The sequence below is a fragment of the Osmerus eperlanus genome, chromosome 1 (genome assembly GCF_963692335.1).
Source record: "Osmerus eperlanus chromosome 1, fOsmEpe2.1, whole genome shotgun sequence".
NCBI lineage: Eukaryota > Metazoa > Chordata > Actinopteri > Osmeriformes > Osmeridae > Osmerus > Osmerus eperlanus.
Window position 1 is genome coordinate 17627890 of NC_085018.1, and position 21210 is coordinate 17649099.

At 44.9% G+C, this 21210-nt stretch overlaps 4 protein-coding genes across 4 annotated transcripts; 2 read left to right on the plus strand and 2 right to left on the minus strand.

Moving 5' to 3' along the window:
• Nucleotides 1-1173: 1173 nt before the first annotated feature.
• eefsec (eukaryotic elongation factor, selenocysteine-tRNA-specific) lies at nt 1174-10602 on the minus strand. The gene is made up of 7 exons (XM_062465249.1): nt 9605-10602; nt 8102-8309; nt 7898-7994; nt 7284-7448; nt 5811-6440; nt 4040-4196; nt 1174-2165 (listed from the first exon to the last, which is right to left on the minus strand). The coding sequence occupies exons 1-7, from the start codon at nt 9900-9902 to the stop codon at nt 1984-1986; spliced, it is 1737 nt and encodes a 578-aa protein (XP_062321233.1). The 5' UTR covers nt 9903-10602; the 3' UTR covers nt 1174-1983.
• ruvbl1 (RuvB-like AAA ATPase 1) lies at nt 10476-15162 on the plus strand. The gene is made up of 11 exons (XM_062465263.1): nt 10476-10847; nt 11378-11464; nt 11589-11721; nt 12303-12454; nt 12731-12820; nt 13547-13696; nt 13800-13863; nt 13978-14176; nt 14256-14358; nt 14439-14530; nt 14623-15162. The coding sequence occupies exons 1-11, from the start codon at nt 10707-10709 to the stop codon at nt 14780-14782; spliced, it is 1371 nt and encodes a 456-aa protein (XP_062321247.1). The 5' UTR covers nt 10476-10706; the 3' UTR covers nt 14783-15162.
• Nucleotides 15163-16154: 992 nt separating this feature from the next.
• mustn1a (musculoskeletal, embryonic nuclear protein 1a) lies at nt 16155-17136 on the plus strand. Its single transcript, XM_062465276.1, has 3 exons — nt 16155-16301; nt 16417-16537; nt 16902-17136. The coding sequence occupies exons 1-3, from the start codon at nt 16293-16295 to the stop codon at nt 16997-16999; spliced, it is 228 nt and encodes a 75-aa protein (XP_062321260.1). The 5' UTR covers nt 16155-16292; the 3' UTR covers nt 17000-17136.
• Nucleotides 17137-17530: 394 nt separating this feature from the next.
• On the minus strand, nt 17531-20979 carry rft1 (RFT1 homolog). The gene is made up of 10 exons (XM_062465287.1): nt 20771-20979; nt 20510-20595; nt 20281-20400; nt 19870-20161; nt 19652-19786; nt 19246-19506; nt 18983-19127; nt 18741-18846; nt 18384-18633; nt 17531-18145 (listed from the first exon to the last, which is right to left on the minus strand). Exons 1-10 carry the CDS (start codon nt 20831-20833, stop codon nt 17981-17983), a joined length of 1623 nt encoding a protein of 540 aa, XP_062321271.1. The 5' UTR covers nt 20834-20979; the 3' UTR covers nt 17531-17980.
• Nucleotides 20980-21210: the final 231 nt, after the last annotated feature.

Consider the following 21210-nt stretch of genomic DNA (forward strand, 5'->3'; position numbering starts at 1 on the left):
AACAGAGCGCGTATCATATGAACTGAGGCCTTAACAGCGTCCAGCTTGGACCATTTCTGCATGTCTTCCCCTCTGTTTCTCCACTACTTCCTGTTTACTTTCTATTCTCCATCTCTGGCCAAAAAGGCCCAAAATGTATGTAAAACAAATGAACACACATACAGCTAAGATCACACAGATCCATAACTAACTGTCTTCATCAAACCTTTGTCAATTTTAGGGTAAGTTGTACAAATTCATTAGCATGAGTGTCTTCCTGAGAGTCTTGTCTGCCTGAAGGAATGTGGGAGAACAGGAGCAAAACATGAAGAACCAATGAACGTGTGATGGACAGAGAAAAACAGGCAATAATAAAAAATAAAACAAACTGGATGAAATGTAAAGACAGGATAGACCTGGGAAAGAAATTGGAGGAAGAGAGGACGAAGGGGAGAGACAGAGAGGTTTTTTCCTCAGTCTCGTTTTCTATAAGAGGAATTGGAGGAGATAAGGCTAAAAGGACTGTCAGTCAGCAGAACAATCCTCCCACTGTCCTCTCCTCCTCCTTCTCTCTTCTTCTCTCTCTCCGGTTTCCACAGATTCCTGCTTAGATAGAGTGTCCATGGGGACGGTCTGCTGACATCACCTGCTACATCTCCCCAAGTCCCCTACTCTAACCTCTCAGTCCTGACCAGTAGTGTAGGCATGGCCTCACCAGCTCAACTGTCTGGTAGTAATATAAAAGCGATTTTACTATGAAAACATTATTTGATAAGTGAAGTAACAAAGGGTTAGTTACAAAAAGTGTCTAAATTATCTTAAACATTGCTGCTGTGACAGTGAACTGGACCTGTAGCTGGATGTTGTTCACTGTCACTAATATACTAGAGTGATATACACAAATATATGGTGATATTCTTTGATCATTTTGCTGAAAATTTAGTTAGCGTGGTTTACTAGAAAAAAATGCACAATAAGTCCAATCATCTTACTCCGGCCTGCTCTCAGTTAAACCCTAGACTAGTGACTGCAGATCTCCCTCAGCAGCAGATCTCCCTCAGCAGCAGATCTCCCTCAGCAGCATCTTCATGACTGGCCTGGGGGAAACAACACTTAACATGATGTCGCGTCCTTAAGCACACACACACACACGCAGGCACACACACACAGAGACACACATCCAGAGAATACTTTCAGAATTAATTTACTTTATTTTGCCTCTCTTACATTATTCAAATGGAAACTTAGAGTTACTTCTCTCATTCCAGCTGGTAATCAGAGTAAAACACAGCCTGGCCAGAGTCTTGCCAAAAGAAAATGTAATTAAACTTTGAAATAAAAATGGAATCACATGAGAGCAGTGGAGGGACGTGTCCAAACCCAACCCAGGGAACAGTGACCTTTCACCCCCAGCTGAAGCGCATGATGAGGAAGGAGAGCGCAGAACTCAGCGGGTGTTACATTAGTGGAAATGGATGATTACTTTGGCAACGCATTCTGATGTGGTCACGTCAGTGAAGGCACAGTTGAAATAAAGAAATGCAGAGAGACACAAGAACTAAAGAGCAGGAGAGAGAGAGAATAAGAGAGAGAGAGAGAGAGAGAGAGAGAGAGAGAGAGAGAGAGAGAGAGAGAGAGAGAGAGAGAGAGAGAGAAATATCGGACAGGGTGGAAGGAAAGAGCAGGTCAGGATCAAAGATATAGAACAGAACTGTATCTAAAGTCAGGATATTCTCAGGAAATTTACCACATTGGAAATTTGACAACATTTCTAAGTTTGACAAAAATGTAGTGTGTAAAAAATATTTTTGCTATGACCTCCACTATAAACTGGGCTCTCAAAGAAACACAATCTCTGTGCTTAGGCATCTCAGCACTACACAGAACATTCAAACTAGAGCTCCATGTCTTTCTGATTGGGAGATGTGTTCATACAGTCATCCCCCTTCTCTCTTACCCAGCACTGTGTACAGTGGTTTCATCCTATGGCCCGTACTCTATAGATCAGGACTGGACCATTTTCTTATGGGGGTCAAAGACATATCTTTTGAAAGTGAGATGGATGCTGATAGGTTGAGAGTCTGTCTTTGGCTCCTCCTCTTTGACCGGTTCCCCTTTTGCCCCGCCTTTTCCTTTCTTCTTAGAGGAGGAAGACAGGAGTTGTTTGGTCTCTGGGCTTAAACCCTCTGAGGACAGGACAGAGAGACACAGAGGAAGAACATTAGATGGAATAGAAATGAAGATGAATCATTGAGCTATTATATGATAATATTTTTCTTGCAGCATCCTGTGCAATCTTTCAATAAATCTATCTTCCTCACTGTTGGCCAGTGCTATAAAAGACATCATGAGTGTACCAGCTCTGAGTTTATTGTGCTGAGATCTGACAGCAGACAGTACTCTTCTCCTCTGGGCCTGTTAGCCAGGCTGGGGGGGGGGGGGGGGGGGGGGGGGGGAGTAAAGGAGATGGAGCCTGTTTGGCCTGACGACCCGTAACTGAACCACTGCCCTCATGATCCTGCTCCTGATAGCCACAGTCTAGCCTCATGGTTAGTAAGCTGTCATGGTCTTGTCCTGACACTGAGGTCCAGTCTCCTGTCCCTTCCCCCTGTCTCTGGCTCACCACCACCCTCTCCTAATCTGCTTTCACGCTCCACAACCTGCTCCACTTTCTCAGTTGTACGGGAGGATCGTGGTCGCCGGGTGTTGTGCTGTGTGTAGGTGTATGTGCGGCTTTCTTGGTGTCTCTGACGTTTCCGGTGCACTGGTGTCAGTCTGTCTTCAGGCACTTAGAATCATGCCACAGATACCTCTGGCCCTGCCAACATATAATTCCTCCTGTGTGTATGTGTGTCTGTTTGTTTGCTTGTGGTCACGCTCACATGGAGGTGAGAAATCTTTTCTGCGCAACCTGCCATATTGTCTAACCTCACCTACCAGCGTCGCATCACGGCGCCAGACAGCCGGTTATTATGGTTATGCACTCTGAGGGTTGTTATGGTTACTGGACAGAAAGAAAGGCTTGACTGATATCTCTGATCTGCTTGTCCTACCCCATTATTCTTTAACACACACACACACACACACACGCACAGAAGCAGAGTCTACACTGCTTATCTTAACTATGGGCGTTTACGCTTTCATTAAAAAAATTATGAACACGGCTAATGTACAGTGCAATAGAACTGTCAGCTTTTGTAGCATGATGTTTGCTAGAAGAAAAGATCCGTCCACACAAATGTAAAATGTATTCAAGAATAAAGTATAGAATTCTATAGCATTCTCTCCTTTTTCTTGGCCCTGTTCCTCCTTCTATCAGCTCAGACATAGGCCGGTGCCAGGCAGCTGGCCCTCAGGGCTGTGGGGATGAGTTTGAGGTCAGGGGTGGGGGGGTTGTGTAAGAGGGCTGAGGTTGAAGAGGGCTTTCATTTTAAGCCCTAAATACTCTCTCTCCTTCTTTCTCTCTCTCTTTGGTTATGTGTCCTGAAGGAGAATGAGAGGAGTGACAGAGAGAGAGAGAGAGAGAGAGAGAGAGAGAGAGAGAGAGAGAGAGAGAGAGAGAGAGAGAGAGAGGGATGGAGGGAGAAAGTGAGAGAGGTGTAGAAGAAGAGATAAAGAAAAGACAAAGTTTGGGTGTCTGAACAGACAGTTTAGGTCTATGTGGGACTGTTTCAGTCGGGCTGACAGGATGCCTTCAGTACGTGTTAGGAGGATGTAGGTATGGTTCTCTTTCTAAATGTTTTTGTTTTCTCTTCCCGCCCGGTGTGGATCCGAGGGTCGGGCTGACAGAAGGTAAAACAAACAAAGAGCAGACTTCCCCCGGAACCTAGGCAACCCCCAGAGGAATTCTGGGAATGCTGCTTGGGATTCTGAGCCCACCAGCCTTACCACATCCTCACTCAATGACCACAGAGCCTCAAAAACCCAGGAAGAGAGGGGCAGGAAGAAAGAAAAAAGAAAAGAAAAAAGAGAGGGAGAAATATAGCAAAATAGCACAAAACTAAATGAAGAGAACACAGGTCCATAGACTATATCCACAGCCACCTACACGCTTCCTTACCTGGTACCCGGATCTTAAACTTTCCACTCTGTCCAAAGCCACCCTCGATGACCCCGGCCTCACCCGTTGACAGCTTGACCTTTAACCCCACAAACATCTGCAGGTTGGTCTCCTTCTTGAACAGGTTTCGTCCAATCACAGTGTAGTCATCAGTCACCTGACCAGGGGAAACATAAGTGGTTGACTTGGCTGCAGATGATAAGTAAAACAGATAATATTAGGAGCATGTCATATTATTAAATAATAGGCCTTGCAGGCAGTGCAATCTTCATTCAGCACAGTGGGGTCAATGTGTGTTGCTTTTTTATTTTAATAGTTTAATACTAATTAATTACAGCCTCTGATCTACCAGATCTCACATTTGTTCTAACTCTGTCGCCAAGATACAAGGAGGAAGAAGAGCAGCTCCCAGCCTGGTCCCTGCCTCACCTCCATCACCCCTGGGCCAACTCAGGCCCAGCCTGGTCCCTGCCTCACCTCCATCACCCCTGGGCTAAACCAACTAGAGCCCTGAAGTCTGTCTGTCTTTCCGTTTCATTCGTCTCCTTGCATTTTTGTTTCGTTTGTTTGTATTTGTAATAATCTTTCCATCACTGAGACTCTCACTGATCTGATAATGGAAGGGCACCGATCTGACTCTCTCTCTCTCTCTATGCTTGTTCCTTTTATTTTTCAAACCCTCCCTCCCTCTTTCTCTCGTACTCTTTCTATGACATTCTGTTCCATCTCCACTGATGCACGACTGCTGATAAACTACAGGCACAAGTTCCTACACATGTTAGACACAGCAGGAGACAGTCATGGAGTCCCATCATAGGAATGGCTGGTATGTGGGAGAAGGAACCAGGACTTCCTGGTTCTGGGCTGGGCTGAGTAGTCACGGTTTGATCAAATCTCTGTATTATAGATTACAGTATAGTGAGACTAGTTCTAGACAAGTGTTCTACATTCAGGTTAAGCAGAGGAGCGTTGTGCTGCATTCCTGCATCGTTGTAGGTTGTGAACGTGGTGGTACCTACATGGCCCGAGTCTGACCTCACACGCAGCGCGAGGTCAACATCAGGGTCAATAACTCAGGCTGTATGAGATGAGCAACACTTAACCTGTACAACCCTGCTGTGATCCCTGTTAGAGGGAGAGTGGGACTCAACCTTAGACTAAACAAAGGAGTTAAAACAGAAAAAAGAGAGCAAGAGAGAGAATGAGTGTATGAAAGAGAGAGATAGAGAAGGCGGGGGGGGGGGGCGGGTACAGAGAACAGGGTGGAGGGGGGGAATGCGGAGGGCCATGTGGGTATTCCTGTGCCACTCAGGTGTGTCTAAACAGCGCCAGCAGCTGACAGCCAGACGGGAGCTCTGGCGTCAGGAGGCCGCATGCGTGTCACAGCACACAGCACACGCTAAGGCCTTGCATACCGCCCCCACACACAGCCTGGCCTGTGTGTGTGTGTACAAAAGGAGCTCAGTCCCAGCAACATGCTTCATTACCACTGCGATGAGAAACATCCAAACAAGAAGAACCATAGACAATGGGTGTGTGTGTGTGTGTGTGTGTGTGGGGGGGGGGGGGGTGAAAGAGAGGGCAGAGGTGTGACACAATCACAGGATCAAGGACAAGATGTAGGGAATGACACAGTATCAGACCAGTTACTGTACAATAAAACAAAAGTCCAAACAAAAATTCAGTGTAGACTCCAATAGAGTGTGATTCGACTACAATAGTTTAATTCAATTGTATTTGACATGGATGTCTATGTGTTCCTCAGACTCACCCTCTCCACCTGGCCCTCCTTCTGTTTGGTCTTGTAGATGCGTAGGCGGGGCAGGGTGCTCTCAGCATAGCCCTTCTCCTCAAAGCCCTCCAACAGTCTCCCCTGGAAGGCCAGTCGACATGCGTTGGCATGGATGTCTGTGTCCAGCTTAGAACCAATGACCAAGCAGAGAGACGGGCATGTGACCGGACGCTCAAACTCCAGCAGGGCCCACTGTTCTGGGTCAGACTTCGCCCCTCCTGCCTCCCCCTGGCCAATGATGTATTCTTCCTGGTGGAAGTAATCTCTGTCAAAGGAGAAGGGTGTGTCCAGGGCAACAGGGTCCAGCTGAGGGGCGGAGGGGGTCTGACCAGGGGGGAGGCCGAAGAAGGTCACCTTGGCCATGACGGTCTCATGGCCCACGGTGATGTGGAACTTTGCACGGGAAGCGAGGGGGCCTTTGTAGTAGCCGATCTTTCTGGCTGAGATGAGGGCAGCGTGGATGGTGTGCAGGGAGCCCGGGGTGCACACCACCCCCCGCTCCAGGAGTTTGGGGTCAAACTGGGTCACACACACCCCCACCCGGTCGCCCTGCATAGCTGCAGACACAGGCTTCCTGAACATTTGGATGGACTTGACTTTCTTCGTCACCTGGAGAGCAGAGTGGAGCACAGAGGGATCGTCACGCCAGGACTCACACATCCAGAACTGGGTGATTAGGCATTTCATTAAACTGATCATTGACAAAGAAAACGCTTCATGACACTTTACACACATGCTATGTTAAGCTACACCATGGAATCATTCAGATGTCAATACTTAAAATAAAAGACTATTATGACAAGAATTACATCCTTATCGTCATTTATGAGATTTATCTGTGGATGAATTCTGTAGTGCCGTTATATACAAACCCCCCATAAAAACCCCACATCACAAAGCTATGACATCAGTTCAGCCTAATGCTGCCACCAAGTGGCTGCTAGTTTAATTACTGCGTGTTGGTATAAAGCTCCCATGCCTTAATAAGAGTGTATATATTTACAGTGACCTGGGCTGCAAGTGTTGGTCGACTGACTGACTACACCTGTTCTAAATTAGCCAACTCCTGTACTGCCAAACCACCCATTTCCCCCACCCTTTCATCCCATTTCCTCCATTCCTCCACCCCAGTTCCTCTAGCCTGCCTTTGTAAGCATACACAGACACATCCTCCTGTCCTGCATAACCATCCATCCTCCTTATTTTCCTCCTCCTCTCTTTCTCTATCCATCCATCCATTTCCAGTAAACTTTTGATTTTCCAACCCATTTTCTTCCAATACTAAGAATCCATCATGGCGCAAATGTGACCCTCTAAACGGCTACTCTCTCTACTCAGTGCTTCTCAACATACTGGCCCGCAGGATCAAAATTCCTTGGTAATAGTAGTCGAGAATCATTGATCTGTAGGCATGTGTGGCTGTGTGAGAGCCTTATCTGAGGCTGACTGTACCTTGAGAGCTGGGATCTCCACAGTGTCATTGATAGCCAGCGCCCCCTGCAGGATGGTTCCAGTCAGAACCGTCCCCTGACCTCGGATGGAGAAACAGTGGTCCACAGCCATGAGCAGGGCCCCCTCTGGGTCTCTGCGAGGGAGGTATGTCTGGCTCTTCAGCAACTAGGACACAGACGCACATGCACACACGCACGCACGCACACACACACAAACGAGCGCACACACATAGCAACAACAAGAAAAGTAAAAACTGCTGTCATAACATTGTAAGGTCACTGTGGGCATATGTGTGATTCTAACACACACACAGGCCAGTCCTAACCAGAACCATATCTAGTGTTGAGTCTATCCTGTGGCTTCATAAATACTGCCTGACAATGTGTCTCTTGTTTTTTCTGTATTCGTCAGTAGGACCCCCTGATATGGTATACTTCTATGCCGCCATAAAGTAAAACTAACCTTCCTCTGTGCTGTCTGAATAAAATATTGTTGCTCGTGAAACACATCCAACGATTCTTACCTCCTTATCATGGGTTTTTCTATATCTTTAGACAGAAGCAAGGAGAATAATAATCCAGGAGCATTCTGGGGCACCCTCCTTGGTTCCTTACCTCTATCAGCTCAGGGATGCCCTGGGGTTCATCCGTGTCTGGTGCCTCAGGACCTCCAGGCTTTGCTGCTACAGCAATTACTGGACAGTCTTTGAAACTGCTCAACAGGGAAAGTGTTGGAATTAGCCTTCAGTGTGTATGTACAAAGTGTGTCCAATGTGTATAGTTATCGTGTGTATTGTGTGTGTGTGTGTGTGTGTGTACCTTGTGTTCTCCAAGGTCTTGTGAAGTCTCTTGGTCATCTTGTCGATGGCGCCCTGTCTCTTGTTGGGGGGCAGAAGGTCAGTCTTGTTGAGGATGACCACCATTCTAGGGCAGGTCAGCTCACCAACAAGCAGACACTCTGCTGTCTGAGTCTGGACCCCCTTCACCACATCCACCACCAGCATCATCAGGTCAATAATCTGGGCCCCTTAAAACAAGAATACAAAAGACACCACAAAGATGCCCCATCACTATCCTGTAACCGAACAAGAAGAACTGTAAAAGCTAAACAGGATTTTTGTGCATCCCAAGTAGCCTGAACTTTTCTTGGAGGTTACACTGCATGTCAGAACCGTGTAGATTCTAGACTCTAGAATAACCAATGGCCAAAAACAGAAACAGATAGACAACCAAGAATAACAGCATAAAAAGTTCAAGCAATGGAGGGAGGTTTCCAAATGGAGCGAGAGAGAGAGAGAGAGAGAGAGAGAGAGAGAGAGAGAGAGAGAACTGAGCTAGAGGGCTGAAACTAGAGCCCAGGCTCACTTGGTTGTCTTTCCTCTCCCTCTTTTCTTTCCCTGACTTTGGCAGTATTTCTTTCCTGTGCTCCCCTCTTTTCAGTCCCTCTCTTTGGCTCTTTCTCTTTCCTGTGTTCTCCCCACTTGGGACAAGGGAGGAAGTTTATTAAAAACTTACTCCCCACACCATCCTTCCACCCTAATCTACAGCATGTGCCATCCACTCTGGTTTCTGCCTATAGCAACAACTGTTGAGTTGACAATAACCCCTTTACTGCACAATGCATATTGTTGGTACGTATGTGAAGTCCTTCCTACCCACAGCCACAGGATACTCTGTCAGTCAGTTCCTGACTGTCAGTCAGACAACTGAATCTAAAGAAAACTACAAAGTGGATCACACACATACAGCAACCAAAGAAAATAAGCATTTATGACATGCATTCATTTCTGCAGCTTTAGATACTAAAAGTTAATCATTTAGAGAAAACAATATTGGGAGTGAGGAGAAGCATGACACTAGCATGACAGAGGACAAGAACATGTCAGTAGGGTTCTGTGATCAAAAATGCTTGATACAGTCTATTCATATGTTCATATGTATAGAATGAATATGTAATATATAAAATCCTAGCATCTGTCCTTTCAGTGTAACAGGCACTTGTGGTAAGTGGGGTGTGTAGAAGACTGATCCTGTAGTAAGGAGTCTCCCCCTGCTGGATGGGATTGGAACTGAACTTTACTGTGTTGCTTTCCTAATTTGAAGATTAAACCACATGCAGTGCAGAAACAACGACCTATACCACCCATCTGACACTTTAGATAAGTTAAAGCCAACAATAGGATGAACGGTAACAGTGCACTAGGCTGGCAGATACATGGTCCTTCTATATATTGAATCACAGACTAGTGGAATCATGCAGAAAGGATAAGACCATTCTCTCCAGGAACTTTTACCATGAACGGAAGGTACGTCATATCTTACCTCCAATGATGGTGCGAATTAAAGACGCATGTCCAGGACAGTCCACTAACGTAAACTGTAAGCTTTCATATGCGCTTTCCTGTAAATGGTCCGGGAGGTCCACAGTAAAAGAGGAGAATCCGAGGTCCAAAGTGATGCCCCTCTCTCGGGACTGCGGGTTTTTATCAAAGGCAGCCGTTGATGCTGTGCTACTGAGCGACCTGGCAAGTGAGGTCTTGCCGCTGTCAACATGTCCAAGAACCCCAACATTGAAATTCAGCGTTTTGGTATTGGTTTTGCAACAAGTGACGTCTGTCATACTGCTGTCGCAACTTTGGATTGACTGTCTACCTGATCCTGGAACCCTAAACTATTAGTCACTGACACTATGGCTAGGCTAGCTCGCTTTTCGTAATGCCTAAATTACATACAACTGCTGAAATAGTTTTCCAAAAGTGGTTCACTGAAATTGTATCTTAGTTTGAAGACCTTTTGGTTCTGATGATTGCATGGAGGAACTTTCCTCCTGTCAACTGTTCTTCCTCACGGCCGAGTATCACTAAAAACGGTCCTCTGCCCGGAACAGTAGTTCTATCTTATCAGTGCCATAAACACAGGTTTGAATCATACAAAAAAGGTTTAGAAATGCAAATAGCATAGTAAATAATACTTGCAATAGTTCAAAAGGTTTAGCTTTGAGTGATGAGCATACAATATTCATATAAACACCAGAGAATACATACTTCAGACATTTTTACATTTATATTTACTTAGGAACATTGTAGCTCTTTATTAAGTTTCCTTACCGTCAAAGAAACGTGAACACGTACGGATATAGAGTAAAAGAGGCGGGTTTTATCGTCACAAAATGACCTCGTTTCTAGCCAATGGTTTTATGAACGGGGTATAAACTGGCCAATAGTTGACATTATAACAAAAAATAAGGCGGTACTTCCTATGGTTTTCCTTCGTATTCGTTACTCACATGGCAACACATTTCGACAAACAAGGCACATGACGACAAACAAGTTTTGAGTTTCAGCGCAGATTCCAACGGTGGAGAACAATCGAGTACAAGACATTTATCTCTACTGATTTCTGTTGATAGACATTCAGAAAAGTCATGAAAATCGAGGAGGTGAAAAGCACCACGAAAACTCAGCGCATTGCGTCTCACAGTCATGTGAAGGGACTCGGATTAGACGAGGCCGGCAATGCTAAGCAGAGTGCGTCAGGTCTTGTGGGACAGGAGACTGCGAGAGAGGTAAAGCTACTGTAGCTAGCTCTAGCTATGGGAACTTGGGAACTCCTAATCAGTTAAACGTTTACTATCATCTAGTTAAGTGGTCTTCAACCCTGGTCCTCACGGCTCACGGTCCTGCATGTTTTTTTCCCGGTTCCAGCACACCTGATTCAAATTATTGGCTCGTTATCAAGCACTGCAGAAGCCATGCAAACTAATTCTTTTCCCCCCAACAACATTTAGGTTCCCTGTTATAGGCTAACTGCAATTGAACATGTGCAGTTTCCAACTTCGAAAATTACCGGAGTTTTACAACCCTAGTTGTAGTCCTATATCCCTATACATATGTGTATGTATGTGTGTCGCTCTGGATAAGAGCGTCTGCTAAATGACTAAATGTAAATGTCTTAATTCATTTCAGTTTGTGCCATCGTTAGAGCTGTTACGAACGTCAACAATTAGTTATTCGTTAGCTTTATATTGTTAATAATTCTATGCAGTTCTTGCTTACTGTAGTTGCGGTAATTATAATATAATCACTTTGTCACCAGGCTTGCGGTATTATTGTAGAACTGATCCGCTCAAAGAAGATGGCAGGCAGGGCAGTGTTGCTCGCTGGGCCACCTGGAACAGGAAAGGTACGGCACAAGATCAGATTGTTCATTGCTCACAATGTCCCTCGTTTGTTCCCTGATTCTCACATACATTTGATTTTAACGTGACCTTCTCCCCCAATACTTCAACCCTTTCTCCCCATTTCAGACAGCAATGGCCTTGGCCATGGCACAGGAGCTGGGTAACAAGGTGCCTTTCTGCCCCATGGTTGGAAGTGAGGTTTACTCTTCTGAGATCAAGAAAACTGAGGTGCTGATGGAAAACTTCAGGAGAGCGATAGGTCAGTAACTGTTCTCACACACAGGGAAGATGGGGTGCATGGAGATCATTCAAATTTGCAATATTTTAATTATGAATGCACCAAAATTAGAATTTTTGTCCGAAACCGAACATAATGAAGCACTTGGCCAAAAACAGAAGATTTTTTGTTGTAAAAGGGGATTTGAATGTCAGTGCTGACACTGGGAAGGAAGGCTTGAGTGGGGGAGAAGGAGTTTGTCTGGATGTTGACGTTAGCTGTCATAGGGTAGCAAATGGAGCTTGGGTTGACAGAGGGTCGGTCATCAACACTCTTGCCCCACCCCCAGGAGAGAATAGGTGCGTGTTAGAGGGAGGGAGTGGGGGTACATTCTCAGGATGTCAACACGCCGTCTGATAAGAGCAGCCTGAATGACAACCTCCCCCTCTAGAGCATGACTCACCCCCCGCCAGGCCAGGACCAGGCCTGACACACCACCTGTGGCCCACTCAGAGGCAAGAGTATCCTAAACAAGAGCTACAGTGTGGTCATGTTATATAGAGAGAATGCATATTATAGTAAATGTATATATGCTATCATGTGTGTGCTATGGCCTCCTGTAGGCCTGCGTATCAAGGAGACTAAGGAGGTATATGAGGGCGAAGTGACGGAGCTGACCCCCTGTGAGACAGAGAACCCAATGGGAGGCTACGGTAAGACCATCAGCCACGTCATCATTGGCCTGAAGACGGGCAAGGGCACTAAGCAACTCAAGGTCAGTCTGGGGCATATACAGTTTTCATTGAGGGTTGAAGCATAGAATATAGGCCGACTGGTTAAACTAATCCTGTCATACTGAGCTAAACTGGGTATTGTATCACAGTAGTATTTTTATACAGTAGTTTTTCAAGATTTTGTATAGTATTGTGCATATATTGTACATTTGTATAATGTGTTGTGGTAATATAATTTATGTATTATATTATGTATGGAGATGTGTATGATAGCACGAAGTCCTTGCCAATAACCCAGGCCTAATGGTGTTCTGTAGCTGGATCCCAGTATCTATGAGAGTCTCCAGAAGGAGCGAGTGGAGGTGGGAGATGTCATCTACATAGAAGCCAACAGCGGAGCTGTCAAGGTACCCCTGCATTTCTGCAAGCCATTACACAACCCACTGTCAAACGCACACATTCAACTATGTACGTCTTTGTGATACACACACAGAAAAATTGCTTAGGAACTCTAGTTGCATTATGTGGGCATAGGCATATGGACTGTGTACTCTTCAAGATCCTGTCATTGAAGTTCCAGTACACTTTTCAGATAACGAGTTCTTTGTCCTGTGCCTGTCCTTCTCAGTCCTTCGTACCAGCTCTGTTTCATCTCCATCAGCCCTCCGTGACGGCTGTGTTTCATCTTTCTACTGTACGCTCCCTCATTCCTGCAGCCCTCCACAGCGCGTCCCTATTCCCCCTTTATCTGTCAATCTCTCCCCCCTCCCTGCAATCCCTCTGTTCCAGCACAGGGCCTCGTGGCCTGTGTTGACCGTGTGTCGAGGGCTGCTTTAATCAGTGCAGGTGGGCTTAGGGGCAGTGGGGCTACATTTGTTGCTGTTGACAGCCCCCTAAGGAGCCCCCTTCACACATGCTTTCATCCCTCTGCCCCTTGCCCTCTCCTCCTACTTCAGCTGGCACAGACTGTACTAATACACCTGCTTTCCCTCCCTCCCCCTTCTCTTCTCTTCTCTTTTTTTATTTTTTGTTCCATTCCAAAGTTATCAGACCACCATCATTTTTCCTGACAGGATGGTAGTTGACATCTCTGTGCTCTTTTGAACCCTTTCCTCCCTCTTGTGTGAGTACAGAGACAAGGTCGTTGTGACACCTTCGCTACCGAGTTTGACCTTGAGGCAGAAGAGTATGTACCGCTGCCCAAAGGCGACGTACACAAGAAGAAAGAGATAATTCAAGATGTTACTTTACATGACCTGGACATTGCAAATGCTCGACCCCAGGTACACATCCACTGGCATGCCTCGGCCTCACCTGGGCTTTTAATGCAAACCATTTTTCTACAAGTTTCATACACGCATATAGTTATTTAAATTGTTTCCTCAGGGAGGCCAGGACATCTTGTCCATGATGGGACAACTGATGAAGCCCAAAAAGACAGAAATCACAGGTAAAAAAAAAATATATATATATGTCAAATGTCACACACCACAGGACTGTGCCACGTAACTACAATGGGTTTCCTGACCTGATCCCTGGCGCCTGATTGGCTCTCTCCTCCCAGATAAGCTACGTACGGAGATCAACAAGGTGGTGAACCGGTACATCGACCAGGGGGTGGCTGAGCTGGTCCCTGGTGTGCTGTTTGTAGACGAGGTTCACATGCTTGACATCGAGTGTTTCACCTACCTCCACCGAGCCCTCGAGAGCACCATCGCCCCCATTGTCGTCTTTGCATCCAACAGGGGCAACTGCCTCATAAGGTATGCGTGTTATAGAGACGCATCATTCAGTCATTGTATTTGGCTGTATTTGACTGTCTCTTTTCTGCTTGGTGTCCAGGGGGACAGAAGACATAAGCTCTCCTCATGGGATTCCTCTGGACCTGTTGGACAGAGTTATGATCATCCGTACCATGCTTTACACACTGCAGGAGATGAAGCAGGTGTGTATGTGTGTGTCACATTGCTGGTTTTACAGTGTCAGCATATTATTTGGACATCATTTTGATTTCCTTTCCTGTAGATCATCAAGATCCGTGCTCAAACTGAGGGGATTAATATCAGCGATGAAGCACTCAGCCACTTGGCAGAGATCGGCAACAAGACCACCCTCAGGTATATCTGATACAGACCTACATGTATCCTGTGTGTGCATGCATGTCGCACAGCTGTGTGCGCGTACTGACCTCTGACCTCCCGTGTCCCAGGTATGCCGTGCAGCTGATGACCCCAGCCAATCTTCTGGGGCGTGTTCAGGGTAAGGAAGGTGTGGAGAGGGAGCAGATTGAGGAGATCAATGAGCTCTTCTATGATGCCAAGTCCTCTGCAAAGATCCTCCAGGACCAGCAGCATAAATATATGAAATGATCTGTGAAATCTCTCCAGTGGCATGTTTTTACTGCTCACTAGTTGTGACGTTTATTTAAAATTTAATAGCCTTCCCTTTGGTACCCATTATTTCCATATAATTTTGTTTTGTTCTCCCTGTCATTTGTGTAGAATGCCAGTTGGTAAGTTCTCCCATCTGTGCCTTGTTGACATAAATTGTTCAATATTGGAATATAATTTGACGCATCCAAGATAATACATGTTGGCTGCCATAAAACACATTGTTAAACTTCACTTTGTATTAACTACTTAGACTACTACTTGCATTACTGTCAAAGGATTAAACTGCGAAATGTTGGTGTTATAGATATACTTGTTTTGTGTAAGATGAGTAAAGAGGGCATTTTTTACATTTGTAATCTTGAGTATTTGTTATATGTGCATCCAAGAGGTAATAATTGGTTTGTGGAATGTGAGACTCGGATGTCCCTATGACTCATAGCTAGATTAACCCTCGTGCTGCCTTCGGGTCACATGACCCAAAGGTTCATAACGAACCATCGTTGTGTTTACCCAATTTTACCCAATACAAAAACAAATTAAAATAATTTTCTTTTAACCTTTGCAATGTGGGGGGTCTGAGACAGCCCAACGGTTAAAAGAAAATGCTTCACTTTGTCTTTGTATGCGGTAAATCTGTCGCAATACGACGGTGGGTCACAATGACTGATGGGTCAGAATGACCCGAAGATAACACAAGGGTTAAAGGTGCTTGGTTTATTTTATTTTTCCCTCGATGAGACACAGATGGCAAAGTACACACACCATACATTCAAGTAGGATCATATATACTCATGTTTAAACAGACTGATAAAAGTGCTGACTACACTTTTTCAAGTTCAAGTACAGAATTATGAGCTCTGACATATATTTAGTACTGATACCTGAAAAATCTACTTAAAGTAATGTAAAATTGTACTTCCCATCTCTGATGAAACACTAGAGTCTAGGTCATGGAGTAGAAGAAAGATGACCATGTAACTATCCTAATTTAAAGTCTGTAAAGCAAACAAAAAAAGCTAACCCTTTCACCTGCTTTTGCCGTAGCGGTATTTGACAGTTGAGAGGCAATTGTCTTTGAAACTATAAAATGTTTGTCGAGTTTGACATTTACAGATAAGGATAATAAAAAGACAATGCAACATAGCAAGGAAAGGGGATTTTTTACTACAACTAAAATCCTAGATGTTTTCTGTCTAAATACTTGGGAGTAATGTAATAACTGTTCCAGCTGCAGGAGATCACGTCATTCCTAAATGACATAGAAGAGAATGGAACATCCTGAGAACAAACAGAACCAGAGAAATAGGGGAGGAGCCCCCAGACTGAGTCATCCTTTGGGCCTGCAATAGAATTATAGTCCTCTAGAGATTTATAGCCTGGGCGGATTGCTCTAGTTTGTTGGATTGGACTAGGCAGAGCAGCAGTAGGAAAGTTAAGATAGGGAAAGACTTTGGACCACAACCTCTACAACAACTTGACAGCCAGCATGTCTCAGGTGAGAATACTACAGTTTGGTAGATGGTACAAGCATGATCTCTTGGTTCGTAGGAAACTACTGGGGCAACACAACATATCTTTTGATATTTTACTATCTCTGCTGTGAATTTCAGCCAGATGAGGGAGAGGAGAGCCGACCAGAGGTAAGAGAAGAAGATCTCGTTGAAGCAAAGGATAAGCTAGGTCTCAAAGGGGAGGTGAAGAGCAAGACCTTTGAAGTGATGGAAGAGTGTGGTAAGTTGTGAGCATATGTTCTCAACATGGCATTGAAGTTTAGGGATTAGTCTTGTGTAAATGGGTCTTATCGTTTTCGTTTTGGAAAAGCTCTGCTGACAAATACAGCATTGTATGTAAAAAATGCTCTACAAAGTGAGACTTATCAAACTGAAGTTTCCATTCCATATACAGAACTCCGGATAGTTGAGAGATGAGGGGGGTGATTCTCAGAGCTCTGTCAAACAGAATGCCCCCATCTCTCGCCTCCTGCCTGACAAATCACTGTTTATACTGTGCATAACCATTGTGTTACAGAGCTCTTTTGGTTTCTGCCTGATTTACTGTGCGAGGCTGATGGTTCTTGTTGTGTGGGCCATTCCAGAGCGTGTTGGGAAGGCCGCCCCGTCAGTGTTCAGTGGAGTGAGGTCAGGGGCTGAGACTGCCTTCAACAAACCACCCACTCGACCGATCCGGAAGTAGAAGAAGCCTTCTGGGATCATCTTTAGATTTATCACTTGCTTCTAGGTCTGTACAAACTAGCCACTTGTACTGTTTGCCTTGCGACCTGGCTTTGAGATAACTGTGATGGTCTAATAAAAAATCAAATGTAATCAGTGTACAGTAGATCTTGATGAATGGCTCCATTGACAAGAAACTAACAGAACTTATTTTTTCCTTTTTGAAAAAGACTAACAAGCAGAGAACCTTTGCAACAACAAAAACATCTGAAAACAAAAAACTACTTATTGTGACCAGGATGTTTCAGACAAGGGATCTTGACAGCTCACACACACACACACACACACACACACCTCAGTTGGCAAAGTGCTGGTATAAGGCCAGTTTGACCATTCCAATAAGATGGCACAATTTGATGGCAGGGTCAAAAACAGGTCTGATATACGGTATACCTGATGTCTGAATGACAAAACTAAACGCCTCAGGGGAAAAAAAATCAGACAAACAGTAAAATAATAACAAAAAACATTAGTAAAATGTGTAAAAGATAAAAACATTTTTCTTTTGACTTATATTTAATAGCAACAAGAGAAGTACACAATGATGGAAGCAGGGAAGCTGGAAATCCATTCAAATGTGTACAATTATACATAGGCCTAAATGTTAGAAACCCAAACTATCATTTTCAATGCCATCTAGTAAGCACAATGTATGCAATTAAATATATTCAACATTTTGTTGAAATTGTTTTAGAAAGGAGAAAAGTTGACATAATTTGCCACTAACTCTAAATCAGTGAATCACATGGATCTATACCCATGGGTATACAGCCATATGAACATGTACAAAATGTACTGTACGAAGAGCCATCCACCAACCATTTGGATACTTGGAATGCTTCAAAGAGCAAAGCACGGTTCTTGCTTCACCCCTTTCAGTATTTACTTACACATCTTAAGTGATGGGATGATGGAAGTCTGTTCTGCCCATTGCAGGGAAGATTTATGTCTGCTTCTTTCTGTACCGGGGCAGAAGCTGAGTCTGGACAAACTGAACAAGTTGAGTCTCTGTAAGGAGGACAGTGACAAGCACACCCAGAAGACATCCTGCTCCAACAGCAATGTGGACCAGCCTCAGCATCCACCCTCCATCACAGCAGAACGCACCCTAGAACAGGAGGCACAGAGAGGACGACAGCATGAGTGCAGGGAATACAATTGGATCATTCTGAATGGATATGAAACCATTTTAATCAATCTAAAGTTTTTAACAACGCGAGGTAACTATTGTCTTTGGCAAATACAAAGACTAGCGCTAGATGAAAGAATATTGACAGACTTGAGAATGACTGGTCAGTAAAATAAGTCAGCAATGAGGCAAAAGAGAGAAGGATATGTGCAGGTACCTCAGAGAGGGTAGTGAGGGCTGCACTAAGAGCCAGAGCGAGCAGCAGGGCTGGGGAGGGCTGGAGGCCACGCAGGGGGGTCCAAGGGCTCTGCTGGAAGTAGCGGTGGATGTAGACGAGGCTGTGCAGGATACGGAGGCCCATGTTTAAACAGTTGGCCAGGATGAAGCCAATCCCCCCTGCCCACCATGTCAGCATGTAGGACAAGAACAGGAAGGAGACTGAGAGGGCTAGCATCACCAGGTTATACCTGTGGGTCAGACAGACAGCTGGGGTCAGACAGTGTGAGTGATTAGGGTCTCATACTGTGTAGGAAATCACAGAACCCTATGTATGTCTGTTTGTGTTTGTTCTTACCTGTCTACCTCTTCTTGGCTCATGGCAGCAAAGACAAAGCACTCAGTCACTCCATTGATAGCGAGCAGAAGTACATATGAGCTGAAACATCGTAAAAGACTGGGCCCTTCAACAACAGAAAAATACATACAAACACTGCCATCAACAACACAAAACACTAGAAACATACGTCATCATAGTGTAACTTCATAAGCATTAGTAAATCACTTCTGTGGCACACACGTATGATGTTGTCATCTCACCTGTTCCACTGCTGAGCAGGGAGCCCCCATAAATGTCCAATGCAAGTTCAGAGTAGGCATATCCAAACACTGTGATGATCAGACCAATCACAAGCACCAACTTCAAAAGAGATTCCAGAACCTCAGCCACAATAGCAACATCCTCCTGCAGACAAATCAGTGAGCAGGATCATATGATCTGATATAAGCTGACCAGGGTCAGAACTAGCACTGCACAATGGAAACATCCCAAGTATCTGATTGGCCGTCTCCACCACTCTGACCTGCTTCTGACTCTTCACATCCCGCCCTCGCACCAGAACTTTGGCAAAAAAGACATAGAAGCTCTCCTCGATGGGCAGGAAGATGAAGCGGGCCACCATGGAGCCCAGGTTGTTGACAATGTCGTATATACCCTGATCCCCAAAACTAAGCACGTTCAGGAAGGTCATGACATATCTCTCTCCCTCCGTCAGGATCTGCTTCAGGAATGACTGCTTGAAGAAGCTCCACGTCAGCTTGGCCAGGGTCCAGTCCACCCACGGCTACAAACACACACAAAAACAGCACAGTAGTATGACCAAACATTGGGTAGCTATTTAACGCATATAAGACAAACACGAAGTAGCCCAAGCTGTAAGATATTGGATGACATGAACAAAGTGACATTTTTCTTGTGGAAAACATTACCTCTTCATTCACCCTGGAAGGCAGCAGGTCTCCAATGCAGCGAAGGGGGAAGGCCTTCCTTTGGGCTTCACCAGACCCCAGAAAATGCAGGAAGTAGCCAAAGTAGCACAAGACAAGGAACCCTGTGTACACCAGCTAGGAGTTGACAGGAGATAGATCAGTACAAAATCCACATCCACAACATTCTGCTGAACTTCAAGTGTTAGACTACTCTGTACCTGAGCCATAGAGAAGATGTACAGGCCCCACTGAGGGGCAGATACCACCAGAACCACTGTCAGAACACACTTAGCGATCATCGCCAGGCTCTCTGCCACCACCTTCAGTCTGACAAACAAGTGTGCTTGAGCCAGGACCCAGAGCGGTTCAGCCAGCAGCTCCTGCACAGCAGCCAGGGCAAAAAGCCCCACAGCAGGGCTATAGTGTGGTATGGCCTGGGGGTCTGGCACTTCCAGGAGCCATAGCCAAACACACACAAGCAGGGACCCCCACAGAACACCCAAAGGCAACCTAGGAGATTCAAATACAACGGAAAACATGTACACATACCAGTTCAGAGCAAAAAGGTTAAACTTTTGAGGTTTTGTTTTTGGTATACATCTCAGTAGTCAATGGTGACACAAACTCACGTCAGCCATAGCAGGTTGATGACCTGTCTCCAGTTAGGATCTGTTCCAGATCCACTGAGACATGCTTTCCTGAATGCCTCTCTGGACAAGAATACCAGCGTGGAGTACAGCAGTGTTAGCCTACACATACACATAACACACATAAACACACAGTATTGTATTGGTTTTTAGCAAGTTAAGTCATCTCAGAATCACAGCAGCTGTAAGTCTACACATTATGACATCTTACCTTACATTAACAACACCAATGAGCTCTTTGGAAACAAAACGAAGGGTAAACGCATTCAGCAAGAAGGTGAGCACACGAAACATCACCTGAAACATCATTTGGAAATGTAAGCACAAACACAATACAGATCGACATACATTGTTTTTAAGACCATTGATAATGCCAGTCAAGACTCAAGAGTAGTTTCTGTCACGATATCACCTTGTATCAACTGTCAGACAGAACTAAGTTCAAGTAATTGAATTAGAACGTTAGGTTTACCTGTAGCAATACATTGTATGAAGCAAGAGTGGATGCATCCTTCAACACGTCTTGGGACTTCATTGTCCTGTGTAAAGTCCTGTATGACACAACTAAGTGGCAAGCTGGTATAAACACCAAGTCATCTCAACAAACCCGTGTTTTACATCGCGAAGTTGAAATCCGACATTTTCACTCATGTCTCTTACACACTAACCGCACTTCCGTACACATCTTATACGTATCCGTTATACGTCATTGACACTAAAAGTAATGATCCACCAGAGGGCGATCTTATCTTATACTTTGATTCACAAGATTCAGTTGAGACCCGTAGCTGCAGATCATGTATAAATATGACCCCCATTGTTTATTTGTAGGTCTCTAGGTCATAGTTACGCTTATTTAATTCATCAAAGCTCCATAACTACTTTGAAAAGTTTATTGTGCCGGGACATTTC